Source organism: Pagrus major, chromosome 19 (assembly GCF_040436345.1).
Source record: "Pagrus major chromosome 19, Pma_NU_1.0".
Taxonomy (NCBI): Eukaryota; Metazoa; Chordata; class Actinopteri; order Spariformes; family Sparidae; genus Pagrus; species Pagrus major.
Window position 1 is genome coordinate 28,084,508 of NC_133233.1, and position 18,987 is coordinate 28,103,494.

The 18,987-nt window shown below is 41.9% G+C and overlaps 2 protein-coding genes across 3 annotated transcripts in view; both read left to right on the plus strand.

Moving 5' to 3' along the window:
• The window catches only part of LOC141014275 (protein NLRC3-like), a 59,052-nt gene that overhangs the window by 29,125 nt on the left and 10,940 nt on the right, over positions 1–18,987 (plus strand).
• LOC141014250 (protein NLRC3-like) lies at positions 11,713–16,857 on the plus strand. Of its 2 annotated transcripts, XM_073487971.1 has the most exons (4): positions 11,713–11,748; positions 13,420–13,570; positions 14,777–14,856; positions 14,969–16,857. In XM_073487971.1, exons 2-4 carry the CDS (start codon positions 13,440–13,442, stop codon positions 16,855–16,857), a joined length of 2,100 nt encoding a protein of 699 aa, XP_073344072.1. In that variant the 5' UTR covers positions 11,713–11,748; positions 13,420–13,439. The 2 variants fall into 2 exon arrangements, with proteins under 2 accessions (XP_073344072.1, XP_073344071.1); XM_073487970.1 differs by lacking the exon at positions 11,713–11,748 and having other exon boundaries at positions 13,259–13,570.

Genomic DNA, 18,987 nt, shown 5'->3' on the forward strand with positions numbered 1-18,987 from the left:
ATTACTGGGACCATAATAAACATTTGCACACCAGCTTTTTTTAATATCCAAGAATTCAAATAATAAACTCTGCCACTGACTTCCTCAGTAATGAACTGGACACATTTAGGCACCTTGAGTAACCATATACTTGTTTTGTCACTTTGTGTATTTGACAGTGTTGAACCTGCATCCTGTTGGGTTCAGGTGTTTGGAGTTTCCATTTTCTAAACTTCTACATTCTGAACCTTCTTCAGCTCTGAACAGATTATTAAACACTGAATGATTTCAAGCAGGAACATTGTCTTCTAAACTTGCATCACTTATTCTTTTTTCAGATTGTTGAGCTGCAGTTTGTCAGAGATCAGCTGTGCTTCTCTGGCCTCAGCTCTGAAGTCCAACCCCTCCCATCTGAGAGAGCTGTGGCTGAGTAACAACAAGCTGCAGGATTCAGGAGTGAAGCTGCTGTGTGATTTTCTACAGAGTCCAAACTGTAGACTGGAGACTCTCAGGTCAGTTCACTGACTCTGTTACTGCTAACTAATATTTGAGTTTACATTCATACATAACTTGCATTGATAAAGTTATAGACTTCCTTTGGTTCATATTTTCAATTTTCATGAACTAAATTTCTTCTTCAGCCACAAAAAACTTCTGTTTCTTCAAGAAACTGTAGAAAATGTTCAGTTAGTTGTTAAAGTTAATTAATGTTTATAATTTAATCTGTTAACTGAAGAACTGAACTAACATTTGATTTAAATTGATAAAGTTGAGAAGCTGAAGTAGAAATATTTTGATTTCTGTTGATGTCAATGTGTTTTCACAAATAATGTCTGATCATTGATATTGATCCTACAGAACACACACAGATCAAAGCATATTTTCAAAAGAAGATGTTTAAAAGAAAATTCAGTTTTTTCTCCTCTAATAACAGACCTGACTGGATCAGCAGCATGTTATTAATCTGTGTTGACATGAACAGCTGTATGAATGTTGTGCTGACATGTGGATGATGTCTGTAGAAGGCTGATGATGATCCACAATAACACAATGACAAAGTTACTCTACTCATTTTAGAGAAAAGCTCATTGATGAGGACACAGTAAAGTTGAGCTACACATTTAAAACCTGAACACATCTGATAGGATTATAAATTAATTTTCATCTCCATCATTTATTCTTTATACAGATTGAGGGGCTGCAGTTTGTCAGTGTTGAGGCAGTGTTGAGCAAATATGAATCAAGTTCCTCGTTCTCTCAGAAATATATTTTCACTGTTTAGCTGTAGTATGATAAAGTTTGTGTCCCTGCCACCATGTTAAGAAAGTACCAGGGACGACAGAGAGGCGTTATTATGGATCCTACTGCTGTTGCCTTTGTTGGTTCAGACATGAGGAGTGAGACTGGTTTGGGTTAGGGTAAGAATATCAGGGTAAGATAATCAGAGGCAGACTAGGGCCAATCTTAGCAAGATAAGCAGTGGGATCCAAAATGAGGCGACAGGGAGGCACTCACATGCACTAACATGCACACAGCTCAGATCACAACACACACACTGAGAGTGTGACGTCATTCTGTGTTCAGGACACCATGACTCCACTATATCTTTACATAACTAATAGTTGTATTTTAACTTCCATCTTGTTGTGTTCAGGTGTCTACGTCCTGTCTACCAGGAAGTGAGACAGGAGTCTTTCCCTATTTTTAAGCCTTTCACCTGCTGTGCTCCCGTTTGGTAATTTCTCCTGATAATATCTCGGGGTGTGACGAGATCTTGTGACACGAGATCTCATGTTATTAAAACGTTTCTGACATTGAACTCAAAATTAGCATAGAAGATGCCCCCGCCACTTTTAAATCGTTTGTGTGGCAGCATTTTGGTCCCTGATGGAAACAATAAACGGCGACAGACTGACAGACAAGACACGAACAATATGTAAGAACTGTAAGAAAATAGTGCTGTACACCGCGGCTAACACGAGCACTATGCAAAGACACCTACAGAACCACCACAGCTCTCTACTGAAATCAACCGTGCCTGTGAAGAAAACACTGAAAGGCCGGACAACACTGACAAATGCTTTTACATCTCAACTTCCACAGTCAAGTGCTCGAGCCACAGCAATAACGAAAGACATCAGTGTTGTCATTGCAGCTGACATGAGGCCATTTCCCATGGTGGAAAACTGGCGACTCCTCCACACATTGGAGTCAAAGTTCACCATCCCAGTGGTCCTGAACCTCTACACAGATAGCATACCTTTCCATCCCTGCTACCTCCGCTCCAAGTGAGCGTGTCTTTTCAACTGCAGGAGACATAGTTAGTGCCCAAAGGTCTCAACTGCTGCCAGAAAACGTAGACATGCTCATATTCTTGAACAAGAACGTGACCATATCTTAGGCTGGGCAGTGTAGTTGTAGCCAGCTCTCAGCTCTGTATCATGCTTGGAGGGAAATCATGTCAGTCTCTGTTTGCACTTTAAGTATTGAGAGAGAACTACTTTGATTATTGTTTGCACTTAAAACAAGATGACTAAGAAAAACTTAGTGTTATTTATTTTTTGTTATTTATACTGTTTTTATTTTTTACTTTCAATTTGTGGAGAGGAGTTCAGTTAGAAGGCCACACAGCTTCAATTAGAAGTTAGAAGCTCACACATAGTTCATGCACAGTTATAAGGTCTGAAGAGACTCATGAGAAATCATACAGGAGAGAAGCCAGTCAGTTGAGTTTGTGGTGAAACCTTTTACAGTTCTTACATATTGTTTGTGTCTTTTACTGCATATGATAATTCATACTCAGTCACAAAGTAGAGCTGAAGTCACATTCATTACAAGATGATTACTAGTTAAAACATTTCAAAATGGACCTGCATTGTTTTGCTTTTTGTAACTTAAAAAAATAAATAGTGTTAACGTCTCGTTCTCATGAACCCAATATCGTGTATCATCTCATCTTGTGAGCTGAGTGTATCGTCACATCTCTATTAATCTCCCATATTCACTTTGCCCCTGAAAATGGGTGAAACAGGTGCCAAAAAGAAAACATTGCTTCCAAAATTCACATAACTTTGTGTGAAACTTTCCCCTTTATTGATAATTGTCTCCTCTCTCACTTGTGTGGGACACGCAGGAGGCTGACGTGCTGCCAAGTGCTACCTGCTTGTTTTAGATGTCCAACTGGGCTGTCCAGACCGAGCGCCCCGTGCTGTGGTCCTCCATGGCCAGCTTATGATTTCTACTGATCCTTTCATGGAGCCAGATGAAAAAATAAGACCTCAAATATGAAATGATAGAAGTGAAAATTGAAAATAATTTATTCAAAAGAATATCAGAGTTAAATCCAAATCATATTTAAATTGAAATGAACCTTTTCCTTCACTTATTTTTATTTTGAAAATGTTTTAGATTTTTTTATGATTCAAGATCAAAACTTGAACTTTCACATTCAAATTATATTTTTCAATACATTTATTTTTTCCAAATTAATAAACCTCTTGGCCTTGATCTGGCTCCATATCATTTCACCATCTGTCCTATTTTGGCAGGATTCTGTGAGTGAATCTGACAAAACACTGGTAATTTACTAGAAATAGTGTCACTGCTGTTTGTGGTTGTGTTTTTCTGTATTTGTTCCTCAGAGATGTGCAGCAAACACACACAGGCATAGACCACAGGCTTAAGAAAACCCCTCCCCACATATAATCACACAAGTCTATGGTCCTTTTAACTTCATTGTTACAGAAGAAGCAGCGTCCTGCTTATCACATAAAAGGCTTCATGTTATCAATTCATGATCTTTATTATAAAGATGCTCTACGTGTACGTCTAATTAGAAAAGAGCCGAGGAGCAGAATTGAAGTGAAAGACATTTTATGTGCTTGAAATGTTACATGTTGACTTTTGATAACTTTTTTGACTTGAAGACTTACATGAAGTCTTTTTACTCACTCTGACGTGTCAGGATATAACCTTTCTGATTAAAACTGCATTAAAATATCATGTGATCTGCTACTTCAGTGCACGCTAACAACAAATATTACTGGGACCATAATAAACATTTGCACACCAGCTTTTTTTAATATCCAAGAATTCAAATAATAAACTCTACCACTGACTTCCTCAGTAATGAACTGGACACATTTAGGCACATTGAGTAACCATATACTTGTTTTGTCACTTTGTGTATTTGACAGTGTTGAACCTGCATCCTGTTGGGTTCAGGTGTTTGGAGTTTCCATTTTCTAAACTTCTACATTCTGAACCTTCTTCAGCTCTGAACAGATTATTAAACACTGAATGATTTCAAGCAGGAACATTGTCTTCTAAACTTACATCATTTATTCTTTATTCAGATTGGAGGGCTGCAGTTTGTCAGAGATCAGCTGTGCTTCTCTGGCCTCAGCTCTGAAGTCCAACCCCTCCCATCTGAGAGAGCTGGAGCTGAGTGACAACAAGCTGCAGGATTCAGGAGTGAAGCTGCTGTGTGATTTTCTACAGAGTCCAAACTGTAGACTGGAGACTCTAAGGTCAGTTCACTGACTCTGGTACTGCCAACTAATATTTGAGTTTACATTCATACATAACTTACGTTGATAAAGTTATAGATTTCCTTTGGTTCACATTTTCAATTTTCTTGAACTAAATTTCTTCTTCAGTCACAAAAGACTTCTGTGTCTTCAAGAAACTAGAAAATGTTTAGTTAGTTGTTAAAGTTAATTAATGTTTATGATTTAATCTGTTAACAGAAGAACTGAACTAACATTGGATTTAAATTGATAAAGTTGAGAAGCTGAAGTAGAAATATTTAGATTTCTGTTGATGTTAATGTGTTTTCACAAATAATGTCTGATCATTGATATTGATCCTACAGAACACACACAGATCAAAGCATATTTTCAAAAGAAGATGTTTAAAAGAAAATTCATTTTTTTCTCCTCTAATAACAGACCTGACTGAGATCAGCAGCATGTTATTAATCTGTGTTGACATGAACAGCTGTATGAATGTTGCGCTGACATGTGGATGATGTCTGTAGAAGACTGATGATGATCCACAATAACACAATGACAAAGTTACTCTACTCATTTTAGAGAAAAGCTCATTGATGAGGACACAGTAATGTTGAGCTACACTAGGCCTGTCACGATAACAAATTTTGCTGGACGATAAATTGTCCTAGAAATTATTGCGATAAACGATAATATTGTCGCTGTGAGACCATTTTTCAACTAATATAATGATAATGGCATAATAATGCAAGTACACCCTTTCAAAGATCAATAAACCTTTATTTCTAAAGAATATGTAACATTGGAATGTGAAAAAGACATTTTAAATATCCAAAATAAATAAAGATGGAGGCTGTGGCCAAAGCAATTGAGCCATGGCCAGCTATGGTTCCTTATTGCAGCAACAATGTTAGCACCATTGTCTGTAGTGATGTGGAGGCGTGACGGTACACGTGATGATGATGACGTATGTGTTTTTTTTCAAGGTGTTTCCCCGGTGTCCCCCTGTTAATCTAAACATGTACCCGCTGACTGTTTATAATCATATGGATGCTGTTATAATGTGTTGTAATTGAGATCCTGACACACCAAACATCCTGGAAAGTGACAAAGTTACGTTTTTCTATAATTTACATAATTACATAATCGCCATCAGTAAACTGGATGCTGTCTGACTATTTCACTCTCGGGGTTCACTAAGTTCACTGAGCCTTGTCGGGAGGGCTGACCGTCACCATGACAACAGTAACTGACCGTCGCGCGACAATCACATGGTGAGTTAAAGTTTTTTGCCGGGGACAGACACGTTTTTTTGGGCAGAAATGTGACGAAGAGTCGGTCAGACCGACAGGCTGACAGACGCTTCTCCACGATTAACTGCGGTATTTTTTTCCTCATATAAGCTGCCAAAGACTTGACCAGTTACTACGTTCCTGTTGTTTGGTCCTGTAACGTTGCTTTGTGGGACATTTATTTTTATTTTGTTGAGTGAAGCATCTGTAGAGTTATCAGACACCAACACCATCAGATCGACACGCCCTCGCTCCGCGCCGCCGGCTCAGTTCGCCTCTGATGCTACCTCTGAAACTTTCACACAAAGGCGGTTGCGGAGAATTGGCGCAGGAACCCCGCATGCAAACGGATGTGTGAATGGGACTAGTGACTGGCAAGAGGGTTCTAGTGAGAGACACGAGGAAAACAAACAAGCATGCAAATGGAAATTATCGAGGTCGGCAAAATTATCGAGCTCATTTTAATTTATCGTATGATTAATTGACTTATTGATTTTTATCTCCATCATTTATTCTTTATTCAGATTGTGGAGCTGCAGTTTGTCAGAGATCAGCTGTGCTTCTCTGGCCTCAGCTCTGAAGTCCAACCCCTCCCATCTGAGACAGCTGAACCTGAGTAACAACGAGCTGCAGGATTCAGGAGTGAAGCTGCTGTGTGATCTGAAGGAGAGTCCAGACTGTAGACTGGAGACTCTGAGGTCAGTAGAGGATTGGAGTCGGTTCATGCTGGTTTCAGCAGTATTGTACTAAACACAATATCAAAGTAAAGATCCAGTATTTCCTGCTTTCCTCAGTGAAGCTGTGTGAGGAGAACGGTGACAGGCTTCATGATTGGACAGGAAGACAGAGAGAGAGCAGTCAGCCAATCAGACGAGCCAGAAGCTTGTTGTGATCGTGTGTTTGAGTTGATGTGAAGACGACTGTTGTTGTTGTGTTCATGTCTACAGGAAATAAAGCTGGATCACAGCTGACAGCATCACAGGATGTATAGAGACAGTGTCCTCATTCATCAAACTGTCGGAGCATCAAATCTGATCTCAAAGTGTTTGTTCTCTCATTTCAACACTGAACAACTGATCAGTTCATCTTTGTCTCAGCTCTCAGATCAGTCTGACTGAAACCTGCAAATCACTGGCTCTTATTTCAGAGAACCATCATTACAATTAGTAACCATGTGGTCTGTATATGGACCAGAACCTCTGCTGAAGTCCACAAACCACAGCTGATGATACTGTTCAGTGTAGGACCTTTAACGTTATATTTATATCTGCCCATGTGTCATTTGATTTGTCCAAATATTTTTATAACAGACTCCATATTTACATATTTGTCATGTGATGTTTCCAAAGTAGATGAAATATTTAAATGTGAGTGAGCAGTAAATCATCATTAAAGTGAGCTGTGAGTATCTCTCTGTTCCTGCAGTCATGATGCGTTCAGGGACTGTCAGCAGTTTGTTTCCACTGTGTCCTTCAGTGAAACCTGCAGAGTAAACAGACTTGATGTCCAAAGTGTCTGCAGGTCTGTGAGCTTCACTCCAACACGTTAACATGAGAGCTGAAAGGAAGCTGGCTACGCTACACAGCCGCTCCACTTGTGGTCTGAACAGGGCTGAAGTCCTGCTGGTCTTTATATCACTGACTGACAGCTGATGGAGGGAGTCTCTGTCAACACTCATTTATCACTTTACTGTCTCTCTGCTTCTCTCATCAGGTGGTGATCTCTGTCAGAGTGATGAGAAAGGTGGAGGTGTTGAGAGGATCAGCTGTGTCCTGATGATCCAGAGAGGTTGAAGCAGCACCATCAGCTGGTGGGTGGAGAGGCTCTGACTGGGCCGTGTTACTGGGAGCTGGAGTGGAGAGGAGAGCTTCATCCAGCAGTGACTGACGGACCAATCACAACAAGTGGAGATGACTGTCAGTGCTGCAGTGTGAACTGCTCTGAGATCAGCTCCACTGTCACACACAATGTCCAGTCCAGCATCGTCCCTGTGTTCCTCTGGATGTGACAGAGTATCATCAGTGTATCTGGACTGCTCTGCTGCTGCTCTGTCCTTCTACACAGTCTCTGCAGACACACTGACGCTCCTCCACTCCTTCTGCTCCACACTCAGACACCTCCTCCACCTGGAACCTGGATCTTTATTCTTTTATTCACTCACATCTTCTCAACACAAAGAACCTCAACACATTAATCTATCGAGGCCTGTTTATCACCACATAATCGTACATTGACACTTTTAATTGGATATTTCCTTGGTGCAGTTCATCTCCACATATTCCTGAATAACAGTGGAGATTAATGCAGTACTCTGTGTGTACTGCCACTGAATAAGACATCAGTGATGTTGTAGATGTTAACTGACATTCATTTTAATCTAAAATCAACATTTTAACAGATGAATTTATGATGTAATATATGATGTAATAAATGATGGCATTGTTTTGTTGCTGTAACTGATGACCATGACAGGAAGAACATGTTGATTTCACCGATGTTATTTAGTATTTTTATAGTTTTGTAACACAGTCTTCTCATATGATGGAAATGTTGTAAAACAAACAAACAATGCACAAATATTAAACACCAGAGTCACATATTTTGGTGGTAATGTCTTTTATTAATGCTGTAAATTCTGTCTCAGCTCTGCTTTGAATTGAAAAACATTGTTTCCATGTAGACAAAGTGAGCATTTAAAAAACTTGATTTCCTCACAGCAGAAACACACTTCAAATGTGTCCAACAACACAGAACAAGGTTGTGATGCACAGTTACAGTTTCAGTCCCACTGGGACCATCAACAATAAAACATAGTATAGTGACCTCAAACAAAGAAGCGAAGTCACTGAGAGGCTAAGTGAGGGAGCATTGCCTGCTGACTCGCAACACAAACGACAAAGCCATTCCGTAATTTTCGAGTCTGCCCGTATTTATTTCCAACGCCAACAAACATACAAGCAAGGCAAGGTGTTCAAACTACTCAGTTTTCAGTAGGATTAAGCGGTCAACAAAAAATATGCTCTCCCTACTCACCCCCTCTCCATGCAGCCGCCGCGGTGAACAGGTGAATATATGCTCATTCATTCACTCAATCAATCGCTGCTCCTTAAGCACACCCCCCGTGACATAGGTGAAATGTGTCAAACAGCTGATGCCAACACAAACCTAAACATCAACATCTCAGCTTGTTGCACCTACAACCCAGCCCCTAATTATTATCACTGTAATAATTACATTATAATAAATAAACAAGAAACATGAAAGCACGAAATCCACGCTTGTCCTTGTTTATAGTCCATCAGTATAGTTCATTAATGTGCTCTTCTACCTGGAACACAAGTCAAGTCTAGTCGAGTCCAACAGTTTACAGCTTCATGGAGTAATCTTGACCATGTCACACTGTCAGTCAGTAAAGTCAGTCTAACTGTCCCAGCACAATTGTCCTCTCAGAACTGAGGGGTCAGGCTTCTGCTTCCTGCAGAAGATAGATTTTAGTTATGGGTCTTTCCAAGGTGCTGGTCTTGGTTTTGATCAGCAACCGTCGCACGAATCCTCTTCTGTCTGGGAACGTTTGGATGACTCTTCCCATGACCCATGAGTTCCGCGGTGCTGTCTCATCCACAATAAGCATGATGTCCCCAACCACAAAGTTGCGCTTGATACCAGTCCACTTCTGACGTTTAAGGATGGCATTCAAGACCTTCCGCACAGATCTGATCAACCTTTCCCAGGCACCACCATGGTGGGATCCAGCTGGAGGGTTGAAAATCCACTTTATCTCTTTCTGAAGAAGAACGTCATTTATCTGGCCTTGATTCCAACCTTTAATGGCCTCTCTCAACTCACGTTCTCCTCCAATGAAGTTTGTTCCATTAGACCGTATTTCCCGGACTTGGCCACGCCTTGCTATGAATCGTCGTAGTGCGTTGATAAAAGAATCTGTATCCAGAGAAGAAGCCACTTCGATATGGATAGCTCGCATTGCCAAACAGGTGAATATGACTCCATATCTTTTTACTACGCTCCTCCGGCTCTTGACCTCAAAGGGTCCAAAGTAGTCCACGCTGACTCTGGTGAATGGAGCTTTGTCTGGGCGCAGACCCTGTCAACTGGGAGATCCGCCATCAGCTGGCACCCTGGAGCAGCTTGCAGCCTACGGCAGACAACACACTTTGACAAAATCCTCCTTATGGCTGTGCCAACCCCTGGAATCCAGTACCTTTGACGCAATTTGGACAACATGTAGTTGCGTCCTCCATGACCAACTTGTTGATGTACGTGCCTTAGGAGAATATCTGAGATGTGAAGCTCTTTGGCCAGGATAGCAGGGTGTTTTGCATCTTCAGGTAGAGCTGCCCTACCTAATCGTCCAGCAACCCTCAGAATACCATCCTCCAACACAGGAGAAAGCTTGAAGATGTGACTATTCTTTTTCACACTTATGCCATTCTGTAGACTAGAAGGTTCATCAGGAAACCTCTTCTTCTGACAAAATCTGATGATTTCCTTCTCAGCATCCAGCAATTCATCTACTGTGAGCAAACCTCTCAATGCCAGGTCTTTGACCACTCCATTCTCCTGCTCTGAGGAAGATCTTTGTTGTTCAGAGTCAGACTGGGTGGAGGCTGTGTCAGAAACATCAACATCTCAGCTTGTTGCACAGCTTGTTGCACCTACAACTGTGTTTCCTGACACATGGCTGCATCTGTTGGTGTGTTACCACCAGAAAGTGTCAGTCAGCACACATGTATTTACTTCCTCATGCGGCCCACTTGTAGAAACATCGGCCCATTGCACTACGAGTGGTCACAAACACCACAGGGTGCCTTTAAGGATGAATGAACTTTCAGATCAACATGGACATGTATTTATAGTTTCAACATGAATCATTTGATTGATTTCATATCAGAGACTCGGACCATGTCAACATTTAGTGAACTGACTGAACGTCTGACCTCTGCTCTGACCTGGCAACCCAGGTATCTACAGTGACCCGCAGCCTGCTTGTTTTTATTTTTAATTTTTATATATATTTATTCAACAAGGCAAATGTAGACATAAAAAGACACTTTCAACCATCATGTCACAAACTCAGTTTGAGCAAGAGAGACAGAGAAAAGGTTCAGAGTGTATGAAATGAAATACAACTCGTTCAGAGACGAGTAAAAAGGACGCAGATGAATAAAACACATAAACAAATGTAAAATAATCATAATAAATAGATAAGATAGAGAATAAAGGAAGCAGGCTCATCTCAAATGAATGTGTACAGAGTGAATAAAGAGAAACTTTGACAGCTGTTTTATCTTCATAATCGACAGATTTACTTTGCACTTTTAACTCATTCTTCATGTTTATCAGACAGGGTTTAGTTTTGAAGTATCTGCATTTATGTTTCAAGAATTGACTTAATAACAGTAAAATATCGATAACAAAATCCAAATCCCGACTTTGGTCAGAAAGTCCAGACTTGACAGTTTCCTGTGTCAGTGGTGATGGTTCGGTCCTCTTGGACTGTAGCCAGCCCTGCATGTCGGTCCAGAACAGTTGGACTGATTCACAGTGAAACAACATGTGATCCAAACTTTCAAACCACAGTTATTCACATCAAAGTTAAACCTCAGTCTCAAGAATCGGTTTGTTTGATGAATCTCAGTGAAGATGTTGAAGTTCAGCTCCTTCAGCTGAGGAGGGAGAGGGATTGAAATGTTTCTCCTCCGTCTGATCTGCACCTCATCACCGGAGCTGCTTGTTGTTGACAGGCTCATCATGTTTGTCTCATCCAAACCTGGCAACAATGACCGTGACGGTGACGTACGTACGTAACGTGGCCCGTGGCCGGTGGGCGGGGCCAGAGCGTCAACGTCTGTCCGAGTTGGACGGCGAAGATGCGTCGAAGGATCAAAGCGTCAGGCGGCGAGAAAAGGAGGAGGAAGAGGCTGAGGAAGCACCAGAACCAGAACCAGGTGATGTGAAGTGATGCCGTGCTCACCAGCTGATGGACGTTTAGCGACAAAACGTCTGTTTTTAGTTCAACATGTAGAAAAAGCCGTCAGCGGCTGCGGGTGCTGCTAGCTAGCTAGCTAGCTGTAGCCTGCGTCAGGCTCTGGCGCCACCGGCGGTCGCCTCAGTTCTGGAGAAGAGAGAAACTTGAACCCAGAAGCTGGACGGTTGGATTTCTCTCTTTATTTAAAATAGATAAAACATATATGTGAATGTTTCTCTTCTCCGCATATTTTTGAGTTTATTTAGTTTAGTTATCTGAGTGAAACGTGAAGAGATGTCCTGAAACGTAGCTTCCATCTTCCACATGAGTTTGTGATGATGTGTGTTTTTATGGAAAGAGTCGATCAGGAAAGTGACAAAGTTGTTCTGGTGTCACAAAGACGACTGCAGCAGCAACATGTCTGTGAAGAAGCTGTTCCAGAACAAAGCTCACGTTGAAGAGCTGAACGGTACCAAACACTTCTTCAGCTGATCCACAACCACAAACATTGTTCAAGGGAGGTGAACTCAGCTGACCAGGGGAAGTTTGTCTGACACTGATCTGAACTCAGTTTGCTGTGTTTGGTTTATCTATGTTAGTCTGAGCTGTTCAACCAGAGGGAGGTCATCATGGAGACACCTCAACAGATAAAGTACATGTGACTTCAGGTAAATGACAAGAGGAGGAGCAACACTGACCAGGTGGTTCAGGTTCAGTATATGAGAACAGGGAGGAGACATGAAAGTGAAAGTGTTCAGACTCCATTTTGAGTCGACAGAGCAGCAGGAGGAGGAAAAGACGTCTGAGGCAGAGGTGAGTTTTATTTCTACATTATTGTTTTACAGTCAAAGTCTCTGATTCATCTGTGAGAACAGCGGGATCGGCTACAAAATTCACATTGAACAAGAGACAACAAGCTCATATTTAAAGAAAACTGACAAGATGCTGGACTGTTTCTTTATACTGTGAAACAGTGTGTGTGTGTGTGTGTGTGTGTGTGTGTGTGTGTGTGTGTGTGTGTTTGTTCCTCAACAGACTGGTTTGTCTTGATTCTCATGTTGTGAGCTCACTGTCAGTGTTACTGGTTATCTCTCAGACTGACTGAAGTCCAGAAGACGACAGTGGTTTTGTTTTACTGGATTGAATTTTATATTCAATATTTTGTCCACCACTTCAGGTACAGCTGACAAAATGATTTAATAGTTACACAGTAAATCGTTATCAGTAGGTTCAGCCTCAATTAGACTAAATGTTCATCAAAAGGATCAGGATTGCTGTTTAATATCAACATAATGTTAATATTTGGAGAGAAGGTCATAAATTGATCACACCACAAACCTGAGCAGGTGATCCAGGTACATGAAAAATGGAGGAAGCAACCAACAACTGACAGAGAAAGTGTGCAGGCAGTTAGTTGAGTCTCTGTTTTGAGTGGACAGAGCAGGACATCATACTGAGGGACGTCCCTTTAATTAGACAGAGACAAGGCCGATCTTTGTAAATGTCACTTTTGTTTAGCGTCACATTGGGTGATGAGTCTGCAGGCTTCACCATCTCCATTTTACACCCTCCTCCTCTGCATCTTGTTTCACCTGTTTGTCCTCCTTGTCTTCATGTTGTTCTCCTTCCATGTGCTACATATTTACCTCAGTGCTTTCTGAAGTGCAGAAGATGAGTGATTGTGTGGAGGAAGAGGAGGACGGAGCAGAGGCTCCAGTCTCCAGCTGTCTGTCTATGAAGAGTGACTGGTCCAAAGAACCGCCTCTGGTCTTCAGGACTGAACCTGGACCCTCAGACACACAGTAAGAAGACTGCCATGTTTTTAATCACCAAACTGTCAGTATCAGCAATTTGTGTATTGACATGAAATAAATACAAACATGTTGGTGTTTCCAGAAGTCAGTACCACAGACGGAGAGAAGAGTCTCCAGTCTCCAGCTGTCTGTCTATGAAGAGTGACTGGTCCAAAGAACCGCCTCTGGTCTTCAGTGATGAACCTGGACCCTCAGACACACAGTAAGAGAACTGATACTAACTTCAGTTTATATAATTAAATCATTACCATTATATGACTGTAGTTGCCTGAATACATTACACAATTCTTTTTCTGTAAATTTCATTTTAAAACTTTGATTTGTTTTATACGTAGGGACGAGACAATTGTGTGTCAACATCAGATATTCTTTTTGAATACACCGGAGTGTTGCATCATGGGGTGTAGCTTAAATATTCTTGGCTAGTGAGATACTTCAAGTTCATTCATTGTTTGTCTGTTAGAGAAATTTCGTCTTAAAAGTGTTTAGTTTGCTCAGTTATACCTTCAGGAGTTTGATGGCTGATGCAACGTGTTTTGCTGCGATGGAAGAATTACTGATGAATGAAAACGAGCAGAAGTCGTCCCAATGTCTTTACTGCAGATGATCAAATGATCTGTTAAAAAGCCAAGAATTACAACTTTCACTGAATGTCAGGATGAGGAGCACGAAGTATTTTACAGATAGATAAATTACACAAATGAGGGATTTATGTTCTGCTTTACTGACAAGTGAGGATTTCTTCTATATCTTTGCAAAGGAAAAGGCTCCATTGATGAGGGCTGGAAGTATCTCATGGAAACTGTCCCAAAATCTTCACTCTGACATTGTTTTTATCTTCATCAAACCTTTTTATCAAACACAGTTGTTGAAAAAAGAGGAGGGTATATTGTACTAAGCGTGGCCGTGTACTTTGTCCAGTATGGTTTAAGTTTTTAATAGCTGCTAATGAGGTCATGTTTTGTGGTCCTTTTTGTTTGTGTAATAAAATTTCCCATTAAAATAAGTTTGTTTACTAAAATCAAATGATGCAAACTGCTCCACTGTGACTCAGACAAAAACAAACTGTTAGTGATTGGGAGTTCAGTCCAGATTCAGAGCTTGGAAAGACATACTTATGTTTACAGTCTGTCTTCTCTTTTGTCAGACTGATCTGTGATTCCTAATCTGAGGGATTTTCCTTTATCTCTTCAGAAAGACAGAGGGAAGTGTTTCTGTGGAGGAGCAGCTGTCCTGCTGTCCAGTGTTAGTCAGTCAGACCAACACTGTACAAAGTAAGACTGTACATCTGTCTGCTGATGTCTTCATGTCTGAAAACAGGAACTTTTTGATTTAATCAAGATTCTTGCTCTCAATTTAATCCCAGAATATTTTCTTCTCTGTCAGCTGATAGTGTTCTGCAGGAGGCTTTAGATGAACATAAGATCAGTCTGAGGAGGAGATGTGAACGTGTGACTGAAGGAAGTGATGACACAGGAAGTGATGAAACAGGAAGTGGAACCCTCCTCAACAGGATCTACACTGAGCTCTACATCACAGAGGGACAGAATGAAGAGGTTAATACCCAACATGAGGTGAGACAGCTAGAGACAGCTTCCAAGATGGAGACCCTCCATGACACTCTAATCAAGTGCTGCGACATCTTTAAAGCCTCACCTGACCAACAGAGACACATCAGAGTGGTTCTGACCAACGGTGTCGCTGGAGTTGGAAAAACCTTCTCAGTGCAGAAGTTCACTCTGGACTGGGCAGAGGGCTCCGAAAACCAAGATGTCAGTCTGCTGGTTCTGCTGTCGTTCAGGGAGCTGAACCTGATCAGAGATGAGCAGTACAGTCTTCTGAGGCTGCTCCATGTTTTCCATCCAACATTACAGAAGGTGACAGCAGAGAAGCTCGCTGTCTGTAAACTTCTGTTCATCTTTGACGGCCTGGATGAAAGCAGACTTTCACTGGATTTCAAGAACCATGAGGTCGTGTCTGATGTCACACAGAAGTCATCAGTCAGCGTGCTGCTGACAAACCTCATCGAGGGGAAGCTGCTTCCCTCGGCTCTCGTCTGGATAACTTCCCGACCTGCAGCAGCCAATCAGATCCCTCCTTCATGTGTTGACAGGGTAACAGAAGTACGAGGCTTCGCTGACGCCCAGAAGGAGGAGTACTTCAGGAGGAGGTTCAGTGATGAAGATCTGTCCAGCAGAGTCATCTCACACATCAAGACCTCCAGGAGCCTCCACATCATGTGTCTGATCCCAGTCTTCTGCTGGATCACTGCTACAGTTCTGGAGCACATGTTGACTACAGACCAGAGAGGAGAGCTGCCCAAGACCCTGACTGACATGTACTCACACTTCCTGCTGGTTCAGACAAAGAGGAAGAAGCAGAAGTACGATGAGGGACGTGAGACGAGTCCACAGGAGCTGACGGAGGCTGACAGGGAAGTTCTTCTGAAGCTGGGGAGGCTGGCGTTTGAACATCTGGAGACAGGAAACCTCATGTTCTACCAAGAAGACCTGGAGCGGTGTGGTCTTAATGTCACAGAGGCCTCGGTGTACTCAGGAGTATGTACAGAGATCTTCAGAAGAGAGAGTGTGATCTTCCAGAAAACAGTCTACTGCTTTGTTCATCTGAGCGTTCAGGAGTTTCTGGCTGCAGTCTACATGTTCCACTGTTACACCAACAGGAACACAGAGGTCCTGGAGGCTTTTCTAAAAGACTTCACACTCAGGGACTCAAAACCAAAGTCTGGTCTTGAGAAGATTTCTACGTTTTTTGGTAGAGGCGTTGATGGCGTGGAGACCCGTTACCCATCCCTGGATGACTTCCTGACGAAAGTCATCGAAAAATCCCTTGAAAGTAAAAATGGCCACCTGGACCTGTTTGTTCGCTTCCTTCATGGCCTCTCTCTGAAGTCCAACCAGAGACTCTTAGGAGGTCTGCTGGGTCGGACACACAAGAGTCCAAAATACATTCAGAGAGCCATCAACAACCTGAAGGAGATGAACAAAGATGATGTCTCTCCTGACAGAAGCATCAACATCTTCCACTGTCTGATGGAGATGAACGACCACTCAGTTCATCAGGAGATCCAAGAGTTCCTGAAGTCAGAGAACAGATCAGAGAAGAAACTCTCTGTGATCCACTGCTCAGCTCTGGCCTACATGCTGCAGATGTCAGAGGAGGTTCTGGATGAGTTGAACCTGTGGAAGTACAAAACATCAAAGGAGGGACGATTGAGACTGATTCCAGCTGTGAGGAACTGCAGGACGGCTCTGTGAGTCCAGATGTGATTATCAACATTATAAATCAGTGTAGATTAGCAGTTTAATTCTTCAGATATACAAACTATAAAATCATTTATTTTGAAATAGCGCTTACATTTTTAAATACAATTGTGATTATTTTTAAAAAGTGTTTCACTTACCATGAGTGCAACAATGTAGATGTTTCAGTTGGATGTGTTTATAGCTGTCAGGTTGTTGAACTCAGTTATTCCATTTATTTCTAATGATCATTAAATCTGATAGTTTTTCTTCTATGAATCTTTCTTTGGGTGATAGAAGAAACCCTGGTGAAACTAATGAAAGAGGTTTTTTAACCACTATACTGAAGAGTTTAAAATAAGATCTGTATCATTTTTCATGTGATGTTTCTAAAGTCCTTGAGAATTTCTTTCATGCAGTTATTGTTCTCATTATGTCGGTTTAGAGACATTTCACAGTGAGCAAATGGACCAAAAAGTTCCAGCTCAAATTAAAGGATCTACTTTACCTTTTATACATTTTTATACACAGACTGGACCACGAAGGCGATCCTGGGTTGCAGTCCAACTTGTCATCAGGTCTGTCTTAACCCTCCAGGCGCCAGAGTTTATTTAGGAAAAAATTTGTTTGGATTTTAAGATTTCAAAAGGCTGTAGCTATAGTGGTGAGAGATAAATATTAAAAAAATATTTATAATGACCTAAAGTTTGTGATGGGAGTAAATTTACTCATCTAATTTGCATATTGTGATGTCACCAGGTGGCAGTCATATTGGATTACGTAACTTTCAGTAAAACTGATTTTTGAACATATTTACATAGAAAAAACATATATTTATATTGTCATCTCATCCTCAAAATAAAGGAACAGGAGTTTGATTGGAGTAAATTTACTAATCTAATTTGTATATCACCAGGTAAAATTCAGTAAAACGGAATTCTTAACATATTTACACAGTAGATTTTTTTTAATTTCATTTTTTCATAGATTTTTTTCATCCTCTCAACCTTTAGAGTAAATGAACAGGAATCTGATGGGAGTAAATTTCCTAATCACTCTCACTCTTGCCGTGATCAGTGTGTGTTGCTTGTGTGCAGCTGCAGCATCATCAGAGGGCAAATCGTCCCCTTCTGAATCGCGATCAGCAAAGATCTGTGCAAGCACCTCATCCACACTGTAAAGTCCTCCGGGCATTTTGTTTTTTATTACAAAAATCGCTATCTGTCTCTCTATCTGTCCAGCACCCTCCTGCTACCGCTCCGCTGCTCTCTCCTCTCCCACTCGCAATAATGCGATTTTGGCGCCAAGAGGATTAAGCAAACCACCTCTTCCCGGTCATCTACCTGTTCCAGTCCTGCTCCAGATATGTCGGGGGTCCCTGCCGAATACCTAGACTTCAGAGAAGTCTTCAGCAAAGCCAAAGCAACCTCTCTTCTCCTGCATAGACCCTACGACTGCGCCATCGACCTCCAGCCCGGTTCTGCTCCACCCAGAGCCCGCCTATACTCCATTTCCGAGAGAGGGGACATGGACACACACATTAATGACTTATTGGCCGCAGGCATCATCCGACCCTCGTCATCACTGGCAAGGGCGAGCTTCTTCTTTGTGGCAAAGAAGGACAAGACGCTGTATCGACTATCGAGGACTGAATGACATTACGGTGAAAAACCGTTACCCCCTGCCCCTCATCGCCTCAGCGTTCGAGCTCCTGGAGGGAGCCACAGTCTTCACCAAACTCAATCTATGCAACGCCTACCACCTGGTCCGGATCCGAGAGGGAGACGAATGGAAGACTGCGTTCATACCCCCACCGGCCACTACGAGTACCTGGTGATGCCTTTTGGCCTCACCAATGCTCCTGCCGACTTCCAGGCCCTTGTTAACGACATACTCAGAGACATGCTCAACAAGTTTGTTTTCGTCTACCTCGATGACATCCTGATCTTCTCCCGATCCAAGGACGAACACATTCACCATGTCCAGAGGGTTCTCCAACGCCTCCTGGAGAATTCACTCTTAGTCATGGCTCAGAAGTGTGAATTCCACGTTACGTCCGTCTCCTTCCTGGGGTACGTCATAGGGAGGGGGCATCTTCGTAAGCATCTTCAACATTTTCTGGGCATTGCCAACTCTCCCCCCCCC

Bases quoted from the DNA above. Each gene is read 5' to 3' on its own strand.
- LOC141014250 (XM_073487970.1), top strand. From the start codon at position 13,398: ATGTGCTACATATTTACCTCAGTGCTTTCTGAAGTGCAGAAGATGAGT. The intron at 13,571-14,776 runs GTAAGAAGACTG...TTATCTCTTCAG, and splicing joins CCTGGACCCTCAGACACACA to AAAGACAGAGGGAAGTGTTT. The intron at 14,857-14,968 runs GTAAGACTGTAC...CTTCTCTGTCAG, and splicing joins TCAGACCAACACTGTACAAA to CTGATAGTGTTCTGCAGGAG.